Raw genomic sequence first — 23,903 nt, 5'->3', positions numbered from 1 at the left:
TAAATCCTAATTCTAAGTATCTGTTTAAACAGTTAAGTGCTTCTCTAAAAGCTAATTCATTCACCAGTTATTTATGAGCTGAAAGATATAAGCAGGAATAATTAAGAATGTATCTTTTTTTGTTTTTTACATTTGTTTGGCCAGACATCTGTTATTAATTTGTACAAAGATGTTTTTAACATAATTAGCTGTAACTTAAATATTCAAAATTGTTTATTAAGTATATCAATTGATTTTTTTATACTAAAACCATGATTTTTAATTTCATATTTTTTTTTAGATGACTTAATTGAAGCCGTTTATGACTGCACAGATAATTTAAGGAGAGGTTTTACCAAGTTTAGGGAACTTCCCTAAACTGAAACTGAAAATATTAATATTATATGAAAAATAAATTTATTTGTAAGTTACTGACAGGGAAAAAACTGGTAACTTTTGGTTAAAACTAAAACATTATGAATAAGTAGTTGTATTTAACTTTTACTAACCTTGAATCCCAAATACTGGAAATGACTGTATTTCGGCTAGGAGTTGTTGAAAACAATAAAAGAATCATTCATTTTGTTTTTTACCGTGTTTTAAGCATAATACAACATGTTATTTAACTTTTATTATCTTAATCCAACTAACACGATAGCATTTATTTTAATTTATTAGAGAAAACAAACGTCTTAGATGAAGTATAAATTTGTACAAAAAATATATTTTGTTATACAATATATATTATTTATTAACTTTAGAATATTTCAAAAAAAATGTTAAACACAGTAATAAAACTAAATAGTTTCTCAAAAGTAACTTCACACTTATACATAAAAAAAGAAAACTTTGAAAACAAATTTTTAATTTTACTTATAGTTTACTTATATATATGTTAGTTGAGCACGTTTATTCACATTTTAGTATAATACATTAGTTAGCTCGAACTAAATATTTTTATAGTAAAATCACATTTAACATTAGACCATTTAAAAAAAAATTAGATCGTACATGTAAGCAATCGTTTCTGAACGCCTCTTATAAAAAATAGTGGAAAACAACAATGTAATTTCCAATGCATTCAGCATTACAATACCAATATTTATATTGGGTATTTTAAAGCAAGACTTCAATTCTATAAATTTTCTTGAATTACTGTCAAGTACTATAACAGTATTATCTAGTCCACCAATAACAAACTCTTCATTACCCATATTAGCTGCACCATGTTTTTTTTTCAATTATATCAGGTATTTCTTATAATAATAGCAATATGCTTCTACTGATTTTAAGTTATGATCATAAAAGTTATAACTTCTTGTGACAACAACTTATTTCGAAAACTGTACCAGCAGCAAATTTTCTTGCTACATTTTGTTCTGCTTTATTGGTCCATATTTAACTAATGACAACATAAGTATAACACGAACTAAGAACTGTATCACTATTTTAAATCCATCTTCCAATTATATACAACTTACTTATGAACGAACAGAGACAATAACCGAAACGTTCCTCAAAATCTATAAGCTGACGCCTAAAAGATTTAGTTTTTTCAGAATATTTTTTAACAGATGTACAAGAACTACCTAACTGTTTTTAACAACTTATGCTATCAACAATAGCAAATAATTCAAAATTGAAGACTAAATCATATATACAAATATCTTTAAAACTAAATAAAAATATATTATGTTAGGAAAACAATTGTTGTTCATCAGAAAGGCTACACCGAAAAATGTTTAAACAAATAACTTGGTAGAAAACATAAACTAAATTTTTTGACTGGCAAAAAATAATAAAAAAGATTTATAACTTTGTAATAAAAAAATTAAACCAACTGACTTTCATCAAGTTTTATGAAATAAGAAATTGAGACCATGTGAAAGGATTTTGATGACAAATAAAATAATTTAATACGAATAGAAACGAAAAAACAACTGGTGTCTTAATAACAGAAAGTTGTCAATTAATTGAAACTACTTTGTACTTATTAAAAGTCTTTATATTTTTGTACATAGAGTTCTCTTGTGAATTAAGAGCTGATAAATACACACATGATAAATATCTCACAAAGTTTATTGCAACATTTAGTCGGTTTAAAAAATTTTAATTGTTTTAATTTTGAAAGTTTTTGCTATAAAATTGGTCTTTAATTTAAGTTTTTTTATTTTTTTACAAGTTTTGGTAATTCTAAATACAAACAACTTCTACAGCAATCTTAAGGTGAATCTAAACTACCTTTTTTTAATAAAATAGCAGCTAATGTAAACAATTTTATTCCTTAAATTTAGTAAAGTTAAATAATTTTCAAACAAATTACTGAAGTTTTTTTTTCTGATTCTTTAAAACTTTTTAAGTATTGTTTTACTATGATTTTATAGATTTTTTTACGACAAAAATTTATTTCCAATATATATAACATTTTCTTATTGCCTCTCATACTTTTAAGTGAAGTATTTATACGTTTTTCACTATAAACATTTAACTAAAAACGAATTGTTATTAAATGTTTGAAAAAACTAATTTTAAATACTTCAATTTTTAAATCTAGTCAAGGTTTTGCTAGGCATAGTTTAATGTTAGTTAAATTTGACAAAGTTAAAATTAAAATGGATGATAAACAAGTTTACTTTTAAAATCCAATAATTTATGTAGTTTGTATCGGTTTTTGAATAAAAAAGCCAATCAAATGATATTAATAAAATCTAACAGATGAGTTATTGCTTACTTCAAAAATTAAACTAATAAAAATTTTAAAGTTTATCATAATACCATAAAACCTACAAAATAAACGAATCTAAACACCATTAAGTAGATTTTTTGAATGTTTATTTTGTCGAAATATGCACATTTTGTTCAAAAATTATTGCAAATTATAAACTAATAAAATTTCAAAAACAAAGTTACCTATTGATAAAAGCAAATCAATCTTCTAACTTTAATACCTTTTAGCAGAATAAGTTAGAAATTATCAAATTACAAGTTAATTACACTTTATACTCTATTTGATGTCGTAAATAGAAAAATTGTTCACATTTTATATCAATATTATTTTTTCAATTAAAATTAAAACTGGATTAGTAGAACTAAATTAATGACTAGAATTAAGTTTATTTTTATCTAAAAATCAATTTTAAATTTTAATTGTAACAATGTCTGTAAAACAGTTTGTGTCTATAGATACTTTAATTAACGATCAATTTATTAAAAGTTTCGGCATTACTAGTCTTCATTTAAATTATCTAGTTTTTAATAACTTTAGATAAACGTTTAACAAAAATAGACTGTATTTTACAAATACAATTTTTCTATTTCACGCTGAAGCAAAAAACCTATCAAGAAATATAACTAAATTTCTTTGTAGAATTTTTTTTATCATATTATCGTTTCTTAGCCCTACTATGTCTATTGTTTTTAAAGTTTTCTGCTTCTTAAAAGTATGCAATAGCGCTTCTGCATATTTCTTTCGGTTTCGAGGTTAGTGGTTTCCGTGTTTGTTTGTTATATCTTACTAAGGGATTTAATTTATAAAATAAAATGTTTTTAGTCTGTCACATAACTAGACATTAAGTAGTCCATGTCGTAGCGTACGTAGCTAGCTCAAAAAGTTACAAGTCTGCAAAAATTTAAACATTTGAAATAACGCGTGATAACGTTAGCGGGAACACAGCAGTTTAAACAACCTCTAATGTTACTGAATTTAATCTGAAAATATGCAGTTATATTAATACATCAAAAATGGAATGTTGAAGTACGAGTGATAACTGTATACAAGGCAATTTATTTTGCTCCACACCCCCTATGACTCTTTATGTCATACCACTTGTGTAAACCAAGAAAACATTTATTAAAAGGAAGTATAAAAAATCACAATTTAACTCAAAAACATTTATATTGTTTTGAAAATCAAACATTTAACGTAGTCAATAGCATCAACAAGTTATGCAAATTTTTGTAACATAGAATTGTATGATTTTGATTTTTGAAGCTACAGCTACCATAAGAATCAATTTTGCAATGCAGCTTTTTGATAAATTAAAGCTTAAATGCGCTAAATGTTACAATATGGATGTATTTAATTCGTTTAATTTTTACGACACTAACAATGCTAAAGAGTACATACATGTCAAAATTATGTCAAAAAAAACCTAATTTAAATAGTTTGATCGAAAATTTACTTTTTTTTTTCAAGTCAACAAAATTTCAAAAATTATATTTTAAAGCTTTTTAAATGATGTTATAATAATAATTTTAGATATTTTATATTCAAACTACAATACTACTTTCATAAAATATAATCAATGGTTCTGCTTTAATCCAACTGAAAGTAGACAAATAGAAAATAGAATCGTTTGTATTATATTTTTAGAACGATTTATAACGTTAAAACTAGTAAGACAACCATAGCGTACAGTTATTTTAAATATGTTAATAAGGCGTTTAATAATGAGTTATTCAAAACATTAAAATTTATTACTTTTCCTGTTTACAGACTATCACCGAAACTCAACTTTTTTTTTCTTTTAGCTTACAGATGTCACTTCAAATCGTTGAAATTGTTTTTTAGAATATTGTTATAATTGTAAAATATATATACTTTGATATAGATTACAAATTTTAAAAGATCACAACTCAATAATAGTGAATATCTCACAAGTAACTAAACATTAACAAAAATGAATAGTTATAAAATAATTAAAAAAATATATTCTTTCAAATTGTTTTAAGGTGTTATTTGAGCACGCTTATTATTACATGATTGCATTCAATTATAACAATTTACATAGCTCGAATTAATCTATTGTTAGTGTTTACATTTACCTAGTTTAATTTTTTAAAGTGGAACCTTTCTACTTGATTTTAATTTGTGTCATTTCTGATTATTAAACATATATAGATATTATAAATCAAAAACAAACGTCATATTTTAATTTATTTAAAAAATAAAATAAAATTTATAGTTTATATAACACAATAGTTTTCCTAGTAACGGAATTAAAATGTGGACAAAACTAACATTTTATAACAAGTTAACCATAATTAACTTAACTGAAAACCTAACGTTCATTAGTTTTTATTTTTAAACGTAATACTTTACAAAACTTGAATTACGAAGGTTTTTAGTGAAATTGCATTCGATAGTTGACCATTTGTTTTTGCAAATATCATATTGATAGGTAATTGTTTCAAAAGGACTCCCAAATCTACGAAACACGACAATATAATTACCAATGCAAAATGCATCAAAATGCCAACTTAACTTGTCTAGTACTTTAAAGGACGATTTCATTTCAGTAAACTGTCTTGAGAAACTATCAAAAACTTCACATCTTGTAGTTTTATATCCACCAATAACAAACATTTTATTACCCATACTAACTGCAGCATGATCACTTCTTTTTTTGATCATATCAGGTAAATAAGTCCACTTGTTTTCATAAAAATCATATGCTTCTACTGATGCTAATGTTCCCCGATCATAGTTACGACCTCCAGTAACAACAATTTTATATTCGTAAACTAAACAAGCAGCAAAATTTCTTGCTTCATTTAAATCTGATTTCTGATCACATGTATTACTATTTATATCGTAAGGAAATACATTACTAAGATAAATATCATTGTCTCTTAACCATCCTCCTACTATGTACAAATTAATCATGAATGAACATACACAATAATGTTCTGAACCATCAAAATTCTAAATATTGATGAGACCAAGTTTTATTATTTCTAAAATAAATATCCATAGATAAAACTGGCTCATGAAATTTTTTATTTAGTATGTAATTATCACCAACAGCAACTACATCAGATTTATGAGTAACTAAATTTAAAGTAGTATTTTTAGTCACCATGGAAGAAAATTCAGTAACTTCGAAATTAGGTAGTTTAAGTCCAAAAACTTGTTTCTTAAGTTGATAATTTTTGTCACTTCCTCCACAAACTAAAATACTGAATTCTTCTTGGTTACAATATCTGTTTTTATAAAAAACTTTTGGTATAAGGAAATGGTTTGACTTATTTTCTTCAGACATCATGGACATTATGAAAAAAAAGTATACACAAACTTAACAAAAATATGCAACTAGTAAAATAATAAAAACTGTGATACACTAGTATTAAAGAACTTATTTATTTATTAATGAAATATTTTAAAAGTATGCAATTAAATTAGAAAGCAATAGTAAGTACATATTAGTTTTTTTTAATCTTAAACTTTGAAATAGTTTTAACAGCTAACACAACAACAAATGAAATTATAAGTTAATAACACTTTTAAAATTGCAAGTATACCTTTTTAATAGACTATTAGTTATGAATAAAAGACCTTTAATTTTTGAAGCTCTTACAAAAACAAATTTATTAGACTTTTAAAAAGTTTTTTATAGCAATAATCTAACATGCAGAGAATTTGAGTAATATTTATAAATATATTGCTACAGTAATGAATAAAAATAAATAATAGACTATTCTATTAAAATCTTCATTGGAAAAAAATTACTTTTTAAATTTAAGCCTTTAAACTTAAATAGTTAATCTTTTTAGTAAATTTAGCAAGCAGTAAAAAATTTTAATTTTATTTCACAGAAGGTGTCTTGCTACATTACAACAATTTAAAGGTTTTGAGACTTTCTTTCACTTTTATACACAACTTAACAAAAAAAATTAAAATTTATTATCTGATCATAATCTTTGTAGGCTACAATATGATTTTAAAATTCTTTAGTATAAAACCAACGACGGCATTTATACTGAATTAACTATATATAATTTGATTTTACATAAGAACTATTAGTTTAATTATTAGTTTAAGAATTTAATAATGTTAGTTTAAAATTAGCAAGAAAATTCTAATTTTACTGTAAAACTTATTTTTTTTACTGATCCTTTAATAACTGATTAAACGATTAACATTTAAATTTCATTTAGTAATTATTTTATTAAGCTTAATCTAAAAATATTAGTAAAATAGTTAAAAAGTTGTTAAGAGTTAAGTTTTCTTTATACATATTTAGGTGTAAACTAAAAAAAAAAATGTTTTGTTTAGTCTATTAATCGCATTTTTAAAGTTTACTACTTACCTTTACTACTTAAGTTGAAGCCCAGTATTAACAATACACAACTATCGTTGTAAATAATAAGTTTCGGTAAAAGTGAAGTATACAAACCGAGGGTTAGAATCCGTCCCAAAGTTTCTTCATGCAAAAATGTCGCTTCGTACATATTTTCGATCCATCCCCAGTGCACATGTCCTGTATAAATATTATGATCAAGTAGTAAATATGTTTCCAATTATAGAACATTTTTTATCGAGAATAAAGATTTAAGCCAAATTTAAGCAGCATTAATAAAACGTTGTATCAAAAAACTTGAGTACTTTACTTTGAGTTAATAACCATTATTTTTAAAAAGTTTTTAAACTTAAATCTAGTCTATCGTATCTTGTATTTTTGAATACTATTCCTTTAAGAAAACTAATGTAGTAATTACTAAAAAACTCTTAAAGTTTAAAATGTATAGCTGTAGAAAAAAATACCAAGTTAAATTTCTTTATAATTAAATTTACCTTCAAAATAGTTTGACACAATTTAATACAAATAGATAATCTAGTATTGTGATGGTTGAGTCATGCAAGACATTTTCAAATTAATTTTTTTTAATGTCTTTAAATAACCAATTTTTGGGGTTTACATAAATCCGCATGATATTTTTTTAAAATCTTTACTTATTTTCAGTAGTTTTTCCCACTCAACTTTTATTAAGTTTGTCAATAACACTATTTCTAAAATAGAATAAAACCATTTTCAACGTTTTCCAGGATTAAGTTTGTTTTAGGGAATTTAGTTGTGAATTGCTAAACTTTTATGTTGCAAAGAAGTAAAGCTAAAAAAATTGAAAACTATTTATATAAATATCATAACATTTTGTACTTAACAACATTTATGGTTGTTAAAAAACCTTGAAACCAAGAAAACTTTGAATTTAATAATTAAGGCTAAAAAAACCTAGAAATTTTGAAAAAAAAAACCTGGAACTTTAAACAAAAACCTGAAAATTTTAACAATTTTACCATGTGAGTAGTGAAATTTCAAGTTGACTTAAAAATTTTATCATAAAGATAGTTTTATTTGTCATCATCAAAAGTTTTTTTTATAAAAAAACACATTTGAATTAGTTTCACAGTATCTTTTCAATGTTTTTTACTATTTAACACAGTTTCTAGTTTAAAATTAACTTAATACTAAATAGACCCAAAGGTTTGTACTTATAAAAACTTGGAGAAAATTTTAAAACCTAAAGAAAGTTTGCCAAAAACTTTGACTTTTTCATATTTTCAGGGTTGTCACTTTACCCGGAAACCTGGAAAAACATTAAATTTGACAATTCAGGTAAAAAACCTGGCAATTTTAACAATTTTAACATTTAAAGTAGTAAAATTTAGATTTGACACAAAAAGTCATAGACTATAGGTAAAATTTCGTTATCATCATCAATTTAGTTTTATTAAAATACACATTTAAGGTAACTTTACAGTATCTTTTCAATGTTTTTGTACTATTTAATACACTTTCTTACCTAAAACTTAACTTTAAACTAGAATTAAACCCAGTAATATGTACTTTTAAAAACCTGGAAGAAATTCGGAAATCTAGAAAATTTTTTGAAAAAACAATTTGCAACCCTGTAAGCTAAAAAATACTGCGAAGTAGTTATACAGTAACTTTTCAGTTTGCTATACTACTTACAGGGTTGCCATTTCCTGGAAACTTAGAAAAAGATTAAATTTGAGAAATTATGAAAAAAACCTGGAAAAACAGGAATTTTGAACAATTTTAACATGTTAAGTATTAAAATTTCAATTAGACACAAAAAATCTATCCTTAAGATAAAATTTCTTTGTTATCATTTTTTTTTTAAATAACACATTTTAAGTAGCTATACAGTATCTTCAAAATGTTTTTATACTATTTAACACAGTTTCTTACCTTAAACTTAACTAAAAAATAAAAATAGACCCAAAAATGTGTACATTTTAAAACCTGGAAATTTTTTTGAAAAAACAAGTGGTAACCCTGGACTTAGCAAAGTTTTTAGCCTTAAACTTTTTAATACTTTTGATTAAGGCCATAGTAGGGAGTAAGCCATGTTTTTTACAAGTTGGTCTTATTTTGAAGAGTTTTTTCTAAGCTTCAAGATGCTTTTTATTGTTTCAAAAAATTTGAATTATCTTTTTTAGAAATGACCAGTCAAAGTTGGGCCACATAATAGGTTCCCTATGAAAAGGGAAAACTAAAACCGCAAAAAAAGACTGTTTTATTTAAAATCTATCTCCTCCTACTATTTTTAAGCAATCTTTTTTGAAACAAAAATACTTTTTTTTTAAATTTTTGTGATAAAATTTTTATTTTATAAATTATTAAAATTCATAAGTAACATTTTTTCCTTTACTATAAGGAAAATTTCCTGAAAATTTGAAGAAGATTGCTTGAAAAATGAAGGTAGAGATAAGTTTTATTGGATTTTAAAATTTCTGAGAAAATTGACCCCAAAAAGTTTGTGGTCCAGACATTTGTATTGGAAACTTTTTACCAAAAATAAAGTATCTCAAAAGTTATATAATATTATTGAGTTCTATAAAAACTGGCTTGTAGTTTGTACTTAAAGCTTTTATATAAAAGCCAAAGTTAATTTTGGTAAAAAAAGTGTCTTATCCCCCCTATGGCCTTAAACCAACTTTTAATTGCAATTTACCTCACCACTTTATTATAACCACTTTTCAAAATTTGTTTTCTAAATTGTTGTTATTTATTATGTTAAAGTTTAGTTTAAGTTAGATCAAAAATATAACTAACTTAGTTGCAAAAAAGACCTGGCATTTGACAATTTAAGCTAAAAAATCTGGAAAAACCTTAAATTTCAAAATAAAAAATAAACCTTTAGTTTTGAACAAACTCTCTAAAAAATCTGTGTAAATGTTATCCTTAGTTTTTTTAAATACACACTTTGTTTCAGTTTAAAGAACTTTTTCAGCTTTTTTCTAAATCAAAAGCCCTGCTTATGTATATATTACTGAATATTACTTTTAGCTCAAAACTTAGGTCTCTTTAGCTAACAGTGCCTTTTCAAAATACATCGTTTTTTTATTAGTTTCCTTTCAGGTTTTGATGTCTGTTAGGTAGAGCCAATTATAAAAAAGTAAATTCTTTTGTTAGGCCTTCATTTTACTCTAAATTACAATACCATTTTGACTTAGTGTCATTTTAACTTAGATCTTACTTATTACAATAAATCATTGGTTTTTGTTCATATAGATGCACCAGAAGGCTAAAGGCAATACTTACAAAAGACAGTGTCATTTCAATGATCAGATAACAAATAAGTTAAATGAGTTGAAGTGACACCTAAATTTGCAGCTGAAATTACATTTTGTAAATTAGAAGTGCAAAGCCTAGATAATGCCTTTATTCTCAAAATAAAATCAAAAATTTTTTGAAATAAAACTGAAAAATTCCTGTGTAATAAATCAAAGTGTGCGCACATAAAACTAAAATCTGGAAAAAAATTTGAATTTTTATTTGCTTTTACATGTTAATCAATGAAACTTTGATTTGACACAAAAATTTTATCATATGTATAATTTTTTTAGTTATCTATACTTTTTTACTAAAAAAAACATTTTAAGAAGCTTTACAGTCTGTTTTCAATGTATTTAAACTATTTAAGAATTATTCTATATTAAACAACAAAAAAAGCTCTAAATATTTGATTATAGGACCTGGTGCACAAAAAAACCTTTTGGTTATTGTTTTAACTTGGATACGTTTTAACTTCTTGTCCAGGACTTTTTAAGACATTTTTATCTTCAATATAATTTTATACCAAAAATTAACTCAAAAATTTATATATTTAAAAACCTAAAATAAACTCAGAAAACCTTGAAGAAATTTCATAAAAACATTTGGCAACACTGTACTGTGTAACATAAATAACTAGGAAGTATAACTTATTTTTACATAAATGTTTTACAAAAAACTATCAGACATGTTATAAACGTTTTAAATAAATATGTTACTATATAGTTTTTTTAAGTTTTATCATTATGCAATTTATTCTTCATAGTAAATATGTGAATTTTGCTATTCAGATGTTATATAAAGTAATATTCAAAAAAAAAAAGTAATAATTAAAAAAAAGGACATGTTATTTTAAAATACGTTATAAAATAAAAGTCAAAACCAATGGTTTTTAGATTTAAATTAAAAAAGAAAATTTAAAATTATTAACTTTTGTAATAATTTTTGCATGTACATTAGAAAATTGAAGCTGAAATTAAATTTCAGAAATAAAGTTAAACAATAAAAGAAAGTTTTCAAATTGTGTACTAGAATTCATAAAATATGAAAAAGATTAATGAAGTGCCAATACATTTTAAAATGACATTTAAATTTTATTAGATTTTGTCAACCTATATCTTATCACCTAGATTATATATATATGCATATTAACTCAGTAATTTTTCTGTTAAGAAGAAAAACTGAAATTAAAATAAATTTTTAAGATCAAAATTTGAATGAAACATTAAAAATCATATTTTATGTTTTGAAATTTATGTCAAAAAAAAAGAACTATCAAATGGAAACTACATGCAACACATCTATAAAATGATGATAAAATAAACAAATAACAATACAGCTCTGTGACATGGTTGATAACCAGAAGCAACTTCAAGACACCACTTATTCATTAAACCTTAAAAAAAATATACAAGTATATTGCTAGTTAACAACAAAAAAATAATTTCAGAACTTATAGTTTTTGAGATTATGTTGAGTCATTTTTTTAACCCACAAGTATGAAATTTGAAAGTACCTAGTAGTTATCACTACACTAAATAAATGTGTTTTCTGACTTATATAGAAATTTATAAGGAAAAAACTTGATATTTTATTTAACTATGATGTTTGTAAGTTAAACATAAAATAATAAAGCACCTTCAAGCTATAAATAAAGTAATAATAATATGCATAAATGATTTTACAAGTATATTACATAATTAATAATCAGAAATTAGTTCTAAGGCTAAAATAATTAAAAAAAATATATTTGACCTAGTATCTAATATAAAATCCAATATAATAAAATTAAAAATAAGAATGAAAAGCCATTAAATTGTAAAAATAAAACACATAATAACAAATATATATTTCTTTTACAATTTAATTATTACATTAGATAACCTTTTATGTGTCAAGAATGCTAATAACAGCTAACATTTCAGACATAAAAAAATCAAAAATTTAAAAAAATTACTATGATATTTTATTTGAAAATTCACATATAAATTAAATAAATAAAATGAAGAAGAAAAATGAAGTTCCATCCAGTGGTCACTACATGGTCTCCTCGGTGGCCGAAGATGAGGAGAACAAAGCAAATGATGACGTCATAATACAAACAAACGATGACGTCATAATAAGCAAGAAGATTCAGTACAATCTGTCTACCACAGAGACCATTGATGGCAGTCTGACATCATTATTCCAACATATGAAGCTTGCGTATAATCAGGTGGGTGTTATCAAAATATGTTAGAAAGTTCTGTTTTGTGGTTATTCTGTGATATATAATCATTAAAAAAATGTTTTGAATAAAAATAAAGAAAAAGTTTTTTCATGTTGTAAGTATATTTTATTCATTATTTTACTAATATTGACTGCAATATGACTTTCAATTGAAACTTGCCTATAATCAGTTAAGTCTCAAATAAAGAAATTAATAAGGATATTTTTAATTTCTATTTATTTTTCTTATTCCTCATGGTTTTGTAAATACCAATACTTTATATATAGTTTATATATATCTTATTGTTTTTTATGTCTGTAACCTTGTTTCAATAAAAACTTGATTATAATCAAGTTAGTATCACATAAGAATATGTGAAAATACAACCTTGTGATCAAGTTAGTTTCAAACAGTTTAACAATTTTTTTATAACAAGTTTGAAAATTTATCAAAAACTAATTTATAAAATGTCAATACATGTGCAAACTTTAAAGATTTTGTAAACAAAATATAAGTTTGTAAAAAAGCTTATTTCTTTAACTTTGAGTTTACTTAATTATTATAGTTTCATGCTAGATTAAAATATTGAAATTACTTATATCTAGCTTTTGATCAAAATTTTTTTTCAATAAACTAAATAATTAACTAAAAGGAAACTTATATACAACTCTTACACTTGACAATTTCTTACGCAGCCATAAACTTATTCTTACTATTAATAAAACAAGAAAAAAAGTGGTTAGCTTTTAAAAACAGAATTTGCAAACAGTTCCTAAAAAATATCAATAGTGTAGTTTTGCAAATATGATATTAATAAACTTATTCCAAAAGTAAACTAATCAGTTATCTAAAAATCACAGGTAGTATCCCCAAAATGGAAAAATTTCAAGGGAATGAAATTGAAAGTGAAAGACAAGATTAGGCTGAACAATGTTATTTGGAGGACTTGGCACATACAGTACATCAAGAGAGTCACTCCCAAGCTCATACAGTTCAGCACCCCGTTGGAGGTGATTTTAATTTCAAATTGTTCATGTCTAGGTTTAGAAAAATATACTTAATAAACTGAAAAAATATTTATTTATATTTATTTATTTATTTATATTTTATTTATTATTTACCCCTTTGGAGGTTGACAAGTTTTTTATTGAAATTGTGAAAAAATCATGTGTAAGATAGAATGTCATTTTATCAGTCTAACCAATTCTCTGGTTTAACATAAGTTGAAGTTTATTACAGAAATATCTAAGACTCAAACTTACTAAAAGCAAAGTTTTTTGCACAGGCCTTAAAAATAAATTCATAAAAAGGTTGAACTATTACAAATACATTTCAGCACCCCGATGGAGGTGATTTTATTTAAGATTTAAGTTGTTCATGTTTAGGTTTAGAATAGTTAATAAACTGAACAATATTTGGAATGTATTGATCACAAATTGCCAACCTCTGACTTAAGTTAACGATTTTTATTAAAGGATTTACTGATGGCATCTCAGTTTAAGCAAACACAGTTTTTAGTTTAGTAAATCCAATAAATTTCTTAGCTTCTAACTTGACATTTACTTAACAGTTTTTTATATGTTTTTAATGATTAAAAAATTTTTTTAAATGATTTTTTAAAAACATTTGATTTAAAAAATACATAAACAAAGATGGTAAAAAAATATTCACTAGATTGAAAAATATATTCAATAATCGTTAGATTTCCGAAAAAAATATTTAAATCTTGTAGGGTGATTGTGAATCCGACAATTAATTCAGACATAAGACTATTAAAAAAGATGACACTACGTAGTAAAACAAACTTCCTAAAAATAAATTTGTAACAAAGAAGCTAAAATAAATCTTTGAATGTGGCTTTAAATTATCCACTTATGCATTAATCATTAAATTAATTTGATTAAATCTCGTAGGGTGATTGCGAATCGGACATGCATTCCAAACCGGAAGCCGTCGTGCTTGAAGGCAAGTACTGGAAGAGGAAGATAAAAACTGTGGTGCAGGAGTACCAGAACTGGAGGACGTTCTTCAGCAAGAAGATGAACGGCAGTGAGAAGTTCAGCAAATCGCCGTCCCAAGTTTGTCACCAGGTTGGTATAACCAACTTGAAGAAGGTAGACTTAGGTCCTCTAATTTCTAATGACATAAATATTTAAATAAACTGATATGAAGAGTTCTTTAGGTTGTTATAAAATTTCAAGAATGATAAATTTCAAAATAAGCTACAATAATAATCACACATAAGTTTGGCAGTTAAATTGAATTTAAAGTTTAGCATATATCTGCAGATGGAATTTCATCTTAAATTATATATTATTGATAATATGATTTTTATGTGATAGAGTTCCCTACTAGTATAAATAGTATAACTTAAGGACCTAACTAGAAGCACTGCTTATAAGATATTATCAGTAGGTATCATAAATAACCAACATTTTTTCTAAGGTATCATCAAACAAAATAGAGCACTCCTTAAACATCTATATGTAATTAATGAATTATAAAACATTATATTTATATTTTAAATTTAAACCTTTTTTTATCATGTATTGCCTATTATAAAGATATTCTTATAGTTATTCAACACACATTTAAACAACAAAAAATTGATATTTTAAACAAAATAACTTCTTTTTGATTTCATCTAACAAAATAGATTCTTAATCTTAAATATAGCTGTATAAGTTTGAAATTATAGCGCTTTAATAAACATAATGTTATACTGCTTATAAAGTGTTATCATTAGTATTCTGAAAATTTAAAAAACAAATTTCTCAGCTGTCTTTGAACGAAATGGAGCACTCGTTTAACAATTATAACTAATTAATTATTTATATCGTTATATAATTTAAATATACATAATTATATAATTTATTCCAGGTGTCTTCAAACGAAATGGAGCACTCGTTTAACAATTATAACTAATTAATTATTTATAGCGTCATAACATTTAATATACATAATTATATAACTTTTTATAAAATATATCATTCCAGGTGTCTTCAAACGAAATGGAGCACCTGCTTAATACGTGGGACCACACCTCGCACCACCACTTGCAAGATTTTTCAAACACCATCAACGATTTCGCTTCCGACACATTGTTCAGCAGCAACTTCAGCCAGCCCATACACTTTCCCGACCCCAGAGAGCTGCATCAGCAAACCACCAATTCGGACATGATTCAGCCCGGGTTGCTTCAACTGCAACCTCCTGTTAGTGCTGGCTTGTAAATTTTTATAACTTGGTCACATAAGTAAGTGATTACTTAAAAATATTTATTACTAACTCTTGATTGTTTCATTTGAATTTACCTTGGTGTTTACAACTTAAATCACTTGTTTATTTTGTCAAATAGGTAACACATATTTAAATTCTATGCATGTATTTCAATATATATATATACCAATTTAAATAGAAACACATTCTAAGTTTAAAATTTATTCGCAGACGACGTTTCGACTTTACATCAGTCATTATCAACAAAATATTGTGCAAATTAATTAAAAATTAGTGTTTAATAACTAAGTATACAAAAATTTAAGTAATACAATATATAAACAGTTATAAATAAGAATATATATAAATACTTCAATTACAACTCCCTGTTAGTTCTTGTATTTGTTTTATGATTTCAATATTCCTATTGGTTATACGCTAACAATTATGTTTATATTAAAATCTGCTTGTTCTATGTTCAAGTCGATTTTAGTTTTATTAACCAGATTGGTACACTCACTAATAAAAAGTATTTTTTTGTTGTGATATTATAAATTGCTTTAGCCCCTGTTAGTATTTAATTTAAAACAAACTTTAAATTCCAATTACCAGTATAATTCGTATATGTTTAAAAAAATATTTGTACAATACTTAAGTTTTAAAGCTACTTAACAGTTCAGCCCGGATTACGGACTACATCCACTGAAATGTACAAGAGAAATTTAAAGTACATTGACAGTAGTTTGTTTTAATTCTTGAAATAGCTAATTAAAGGTTTTTAATAACCATCACTATGTTATGTCGTGATCCAAGTAGCTTGGGTTATTACAATTTGCAGCTTTTCTTAGTTTTTTTTGACTAGTAAAAATAAATATGCATAAAAATATTCAAAAATCTGTGTATATTTTCAGAATATATGTTTATCAGGGTTTCCAATTTTTTTTTTCAAAAAGCCCCCTTTAAAAAAATACAAAATCTATGGACTCCCTCCAACAAGATTACTCAAAAACTACTATTAAAAAACACCTAAGACCTTTTTTGTTTTGCTCTTCATCATCAACTACAGAATATCTAGTGTAACTTTCAAATTATGACCTCATGGCCCCTGTGATCCCTTTACTAAGCATGTCCCCCCTTTAGCCCTTTACTGCTCACGGCCCCCTAAATTTTTCTGTCATAGCCCCAAAGAGTGCCATTTAGCCCACTTTGGGAAACCTTGATGTATATAAACACAATTTGAATTTACCTTAACAACAAAGATGCATCTTTTGACACACACATTTTTTGTTTGTAAAACGTACAATGAAAATTTTAAAAAGCTTTCTAAACAACTAATTAATTCTTTAAACTTAATTCCAGGTAGCGGACAGTTACGATACAGAGTTCAACTTGGATCCGTGGTCTTCCGTCCACCAGCAGGAAATACACCAAACAAGTATCAACAGAGGGAAAAACCCCCAGCAGAAACTGATCCACATGAACGTTCAGGAAACTCAACAGCAATCAGTTCTGTACTATCAAACTGATGAACAGGTAGATTTGAATATATAAGCTATTTATGAACTTAAGTTATCATATAATTTAACAATTAAATATGGTAGATAGATACAAATTTTTATTATCAATTGAAACTTATAGCTTGTAGTATGAGACAAAAATAAAAGTTTTTATCGACGACACACAACATTATAAATTAGTGAAATAAATACACAACTTTAAAACTTACAGTTTATTTTTTAACTATTTATTATTTGTATTTCATTTTAAAAAATGTGATCAGACCTTCCTGGATCCGATGTTGTCGTCATCAGTTCGACCTGGAATCGCCCCACAGGGGTTCAAACAGCCAGAAAAACCCCAAAAACAAAACTCGAGGTTCGAGTATCGAGCCAAGAGGAGAAACTCAAATTCAAATGGGAGCCAGCAACAGGTGAGAAAATATTTAAGTGAATAACAATAATTTGTTGGAATTGTTTGTTTCTTGTTCCGCAGCAAACTTCAAACGTATTTAATACTTCACTGTAGTACTATTTTTAATTAAATATTATTTATTTAATAAAATTTCATAACTATTTAAGTTTAAAACTTTTTCAACATGTGTTTCATTACTTGCAGAAATATTTTACACAATGCACAGCAACGTGTAAAAACAACTGAATTTATGAAACAATTTATTTTTAAATTACAGTTATTTTTCAATTTCAATTAAACAACTGATTAATATTTGTTTTAAAAGGTGCAAGTGTTCACTGGTTACAATGAGCCGACTCCCATGGAAGTATCTGAACAGCAACCGTTGATTGTGACGCAACCAACTACTTTCAAAAACAACATTCAGAATGGCAATCAGGTGTGTATTAAATAGTTTAGGAAAATTGACTCATTCGTTTTATACAAAATTTAAAGAAAAAAAAAGTAAGAATGCTGGTTAAGTAACGATTATAAAAACTGAATAAATTGATGTGTTTATGATGATATAAATAATGCAGCTTTTTTTTATATTTGCTGCACTCCTTTTTTTGTTCATCTTGAATAAAAACATTCTGATATTAATTTTAAAGAAGTTGTTTGATTCTTTTAGTTTTTTATGAATTGTGTTGCAAACGCGTTTTTATGTTAAAACTTTGTTATTGTTTGTAAATATCATGAAGCTGATGTTCCAACTATGCAACTAAATAACACGATTTTTCAGACTTACAGAAAAACTTAAAAAAAAAAAACTTCAACTATGTTGGCTCAACAGGTAACAGTGGTGTCGGGCCAGCCGGGCGACTACCAAATCCAACCGAACCAGCTGCAGGGGCAGCCGATACAGTCGGGAATCGTGCACTCAGGTAGTGAGAGCAGGAACAGCAAGGTGAGGTACGTGCCGGGGAGGCACAGGCAGGGAAGGGGGAGGGTGAGGAAGCAGACTGGTCAGCAACAGGTAACATGTTATAATGGTTAATTGTAAAAATTTTATTTCTATTATCTTCTTTTTGTTGAAAGCTTTGAAACTTAGTTTAGATGTGATATGATTTTTTTTTGATTCAATAAGGTCTAGATATTAATTAGTCGATCTTTTGTTTTTGTTTATTAATATATTTTTTAAGTTAAGTGATATTATAAATTTTTATATTAGATTATGTATAAGTATATATAAAAATAAAATTGAATGATTTATATTTTTGTTTTAGAAATAAAAAATAACTCAAGTTGACTGAAAAAGAAATTATTTTGGTACTTACTCTAACTAAGCCAACTGGTTTAATTTAGTTATACTTAAGATTTTTATTGTACTTAGTTATCGTAAATGATGTTTCTAACAAAGATATATAGCTTGATGAATTAGGAATGTTCTAGAGTCTTCATGGTACTGAGACTATCTTTTTTTCAGCAACTGCAAGTGGCCAGAGGCCAAAGCAACCTGATAGCAGTGACTTCCCAGCAGCACTTTCAACTGCCAATGAGAAGCCAGAACAGCTCCCAACTACCAATGAGAAGCCAGAACAGCTCTCAACTGCCAATCAGATCGCAGAACAACGGCAGCGTGGAAAATGGCGCGAAGAGGATGAAGCAGCTGCTCAACTCAAATCCCCCGCCTGTGTCGAAGCATCAGGTTTGAATAATATGTAACTGCATGATAAACAGGTTGAAGTTCATAAGTGTCTTTTCTGAAGTGCATCTGGTTCAAAACTCTATACTGTATTAGTATCCAGAAGTATTTTCTATTGATTTTTGGAATTTTAGAACTTATAAAAGTCTACTAAATCAGAGTTTCTAGGTGGTGGATTCTAGAATTCTAGGTGCTGGATTGTTTATTAACTGCTGTAGAGATTCAATTACCATTATTTTAAATTTAAAAATTAATAAACTCTTTTATTCTTCAACGCCAGGTGTCTGAAAACAGAAGGTCGAGAAAGTACAGCCCCGGCAGCCATAGCAACCAGCAACAGTACGTTTCCAAGCAACAGTGGTCCCCGCAACCTCCCCAGCAACAAAGCACCCAGGGCATCACCAACTTTGTCAGCCCGAGCCCGTCTTCGACTACTTCCGTGAGTTTATGTGTAATAATAAGTAATACAATAATAATAAATAAAATTAATAATAAGTGAGTAAAAAATAATATAACAATAATAAGCAAATTTACATATTTGATATTCTTAAAACTATTTTCTGGAGTTAACACATAATAAATTGTAAACTTTAATACAGCGTTCACAGTAATTAACTAACATTGTTTTTAGCTGGAATGTTTGTATAAAATAAAAAAATAGTGTTGTTTTGCTTATTGTTTTTATATGGTTTTCTGCAAAATGTTTTTTTTTATAAGTAAAAATATTATGAATACAACCCATCTCAAGTGTCCAAAATTAAACTCAATAACTTTTTAATTAAAAGAAAAAGCTCATAGTTTTGCACATTGCTCAACCCCAAGTTTATTTGGTAGAAAATAATATTTTTCCCCCAGGGATTCATGTCGCCCCTGGTTATTGACATGGCAACATCGCCCTCCAGCTCCGACACCCAATCGATCAGCAACCTCTCGAACGTGGGAAACTCCCTCTCGAACCAGGGTAATACCCAGCACGGCAACTCTTCATCGTCTAACAGCAGTAGGAGGGAAAATTCCGTGCAGACGGCAGAACACAAACGGAGGCTGAATATCAAGCTGGCTTTTGAGAAGCTGCAGGGCTTGATACCAATGGAGCAGCAACAAGACGGGAGTGTGAGTAAAACAGTAGTAGTTATATATTTGAATAATTTATTTGTATAAATAGGAAGTCAGAAAGGGAAGTATTGACGATATTGAAAAAACATTTTAGACTTGCACTGGTCTTGTAAAGATAAACGAGGCTATGATTATGACAAATACATATACATATTATTTAGTTTTATTAAAATACAAATCAAAAGTTTATAATTAAAAATTAATATTTTTAATTTCAGACATCTACCGGTCCTGCGAAAATAAGCAAAGCGATGATAATGACGAAGAGTTGCAGGTACATGAGAATGTTGCAGGGTGAAAAGAATAAAAACGACGAACAAGTTAAAAAGCTGCAAGGTAAATTTGTTTTCAATTGATGTTTTCATACTAACTAACTGAAATAAAGTTGATTTTAAAGCCATTTACACTAAGTTTGTGTAATTTTAGTAAACTTTTACACTATCAATGCATAAAATATATATATAATTGTTGTACATTTTGTATTAAAAAACAATACTTTAATCAGCTGAAGTAGAAAATCTGAAATCTCAGATCAACCAACTTTAAAGAGTTATTAATTTTTTTTTCAATATTTACTTTTTTTTTAATAGCCGAAGTAGAATCTTTGAAAAATCAGATCAACCAACTCCAGATGCAACTTCCAGAAACGGGAATTCCCGAAATGAGGCCGAAATCAGAAGACGTTAGCAACCGTTACCAGGTAAAAAAAACGTTGTCTATGCATATATATATATATATATATATATACTAAATGAAATAAGGGTGTATGAATATTAACACTTTATGTTAGTAGGTTGTATACATATCTTTGTAACAATAGTTGTAGTTGTATACATATCTTTCAAAACTTAGTGCACAAGAATACCCATGTTTGTACATTCAACATGTGCAATACATACTAAAACTGTATGTAAGCAGGTTTAATACTCATATGAGTAAACTATTATTCATGTATAGTTTTATTGCAATTACCAGATAAACTGTAAATGTGTGATGAAAGGAACTTAGTATATAGAAAATCGTTAACATAAGTACAGTTATAAAATGATCAAAATATTTTTAAGAATATTTGTTAAGGTAGTTACATTGCTTTATATATATATATATATATATTAAGTACTTTTATAGTACATATTTAGTTTCTATACCAGCAGGAGTAATAACCATAAAAGCAAATCATTATGTATCTATTTGTCAGCTAATGTTTTAATATTGTGTATAGTAAAGTATAATTAAATGTAAATTTGATATCATAAAATCGCTTACAGGGCTGGGTCAGAGAAAAGAGTTCAAGTAACTGGAAGTTCTTTTTATTCGCCTCTGTCATGAGACCATGGTTCGAATCGTATCATGGTTCTATGCACGACGGTAGTGCGTTTAGGTTTGTATATTTGAAACTATTTATAAATTTATCATATTTGTGTAAAATAATTTCTAGATACAATATTGATTACGTTGTAGGTAAAAACATATGCAATAACTGATATGAAGACGTTTGTTGTATTCATTCTAGTAATTTTGCAGTTTACGAAGCACAATTTTATTATTTAGTATAAAAAATATTGTACCTGAATAATTGTATCTATATCTTCATGAAGTGTTTGTATCTGGACAAGATATTGAATTTAAATTTTCTTAAAAATAATCAATTAAAGTACTCTATTAAATTGGGATGAAGTAGTCTGCCACTTTCGATTTTAAAGACCGGACAGGATTGGAATTAGACTTAATAAAAAATAGTTAGAACCGTCAAAAAAATCAGTCTCAATCTTATACCTACACTAAAAAGAGATCTAAATATTTCTTTTTATATTTATATTTATTTTTCAAAGTACTGTATTACCTTTATATTCTGATTTTTTCCTAACATTTATATATTCAACTACAGGGACTTCATGATGAACTGGACACAGGAAAAATGCTCGCTGGCCCAGCTTCGTCAGAACGTCGTCAACACGCTGCAGATGCTGTCGACTAAAACGTCAATACTGACCGATCCCGACCAACTGGAGGGGCAGGTGATGACGATACTGGGCGAGGAGGAAGTCAAGAGGAAGAAGAGCTGACGTCACTGATCTGTGACGTCATGAGTGGACTATTGTTGTCTTCGATGTCAAGAGACTTTTTTGCGATAATTGACGTAATTTTAAATGTTTTTCAACTTTGACGTTAACTCTTTGAATCAGATGGATACAGGATGAGGACCTACTTAGTTATAAGATGGATATTTGACGACTTTTATTATTATTGTAATAGTTCTCAGGAAATTGTGTGATTGTTGCAAATTTTGAAAAGAAGTTAATTTAGTACACCGGTCAAAAACATTTGTCAATTTAAAAAGTTAATGATTTTTTTTGCCAACTGGTAATTTAAAGCCAAAACATTTAAAACTTGGGCCACCTGTTAAGATATGTTTTATTTATATTAATAGAACATTTAAGTTAAATTGTGATTCGATATCATGACTTAATCATAGTGAAATATTATTTTATTTTTTTTTAAGTGTTAGTTTATAATTGTGCTACTTATTGTTATGCTGATTAAAGTTGTTAAATGTTAAAAGAGGTTTTAGTTTCAATGAATTACTTAGATTTAAAGTTAATTGAAAATAAATCTTCCAAAATAATTTAAAACTGTACAATGTTTAAATTAAACCGACTAAATGTCATATTTTTTTTAGTTTAAAAATTAATTAAAATTAAACTTTAATCTACGTTACAAAGTTACGTATGAATTTTTTAAAATTATTTTGTCAATTTTTCAATATATTTTAACTTATTCATTATATTTTACTTCAAACTGTTGGTGACTCATGATGAAATATATAATTTTGTTAACAAAAACAAAGTCTTTGATTTATAATGTTTTTAAATTTTTGCTAGAATTTTGAAATTACATCATGCTTTTATTTTGAAATAAGTTTGTTTTTATTTCAATCCATTATTTTAATTATGTTAGCTTTTTAAAAAATGTTATGTTTTATTTTTTTATTCAAAATACTTTAAAAGCTAAAATTTTTACGAAAAGTACTTTCTTTGTAATTATTGTAAAATAAAAATTTCTGCCAAAAGTTTTAGAGACAAAACTTTTATAATCACTCAAATTTAGACTTAATTTCGACTTAAATGTACTGTCAAATATAAGTTTTGCCAATATAAGAAATTGAATGAAAAGTTTATATATACATATGAATCTTCAAAAACTAAAAGTATTAAGTTATTTGTATTTTGTAATTATTTTTTAATTTTTTTATTATCACTTTTTTTCATTCAAAACGTACATAAAACACCCTTCTTAATTTAGATTTATTAAAAAAATTGTTTTATCATTACAAATTAGAAAAATAACGCTTATAAACACTATAATTACCGACAATTTTTTATTTTACATATAAATTTTAGGGTTTTTTTTTATTTTGATCAGC

The 23,903-nt window shown here is 26.3% G+C and overlaps 1 protein-coding gene across 1 annotated transcript; it reads left to right on the top strand.

The window, feature by feature from the left end:
- Positions 1-12,275: 12,275 nt before the first annotated feature.
- On the top strand, positions 12,276-23,281 carry LOC145831435 (MLX-interacting protein-like). The gene is made up of 15 exons (XM_082938693.1): positions 12,276-12,555; positions 13,410-13,559; positions 14,463-14,639; positions 15,546-15,764; positions 17,128-17,301; positions 17,549-17,698; positions 18,005-18,118; positions 18,512-18,694; positions 19,145-19,366; positions 19,644-19,802; positions 20,219-20,476; positions 20,698-20,815; positions 21,070-21,179; positions 21,748-21,860; positions 22,368-23,281. Exons 1-15 carry the CDS (start codon positions 12,343-12,345, stop codon positions 22,543-22,545), a joined length of 2,538 nt encoding a protein of 845 aa, XP_082794819.1. The 5' UTR covers positions 12,276-12,342; the 3' UTR covers positions 22,546-23,281.
- The last annotated feature ends 622 nt before the right edge of the window (positions 23,282-23,903 follow it).

This window comes from Thalia democratica, chromosome 3, assembly GCF_965202585.1.
Source record: "Thalia democratica chromosome 3, ktThaDemo2.hap1.1, whole genome shotgun sequence".
NCBI lineage: Eukaryota > Metazoa > Chordata > Thaliacea > Salpida > Salpidae > Thalia > Thalia democratica.
This window is presented reverse-complemented; position numbering and strand designations above follow the sequence as displayed.

Bases quoted from the DNA above. Each gene is read 5' to 3' on its own strand.
- LOC145831435 (XM_082938693.1), top strand. From the start codon at position 12,343: ATGAAGAAGAAAAATGAAGTTCCATCCAGTGGTCACTACATGGTCTCC. The intron at 14,640-15,545 runs GTTGGTATAACC...ATATCATTCCAG, and splicing joins CGTCCCAAGTTTGTCACCAG to GTGTCTTCAAACGAAATGGA. The intron at 19,803-20,218 runs GTGAGTTTATGT...TTTTTCCCCCAG, and splicing joins GCCCGTCTTCGACTACTTCC to GGATTCATGTCGCCCCTGGT.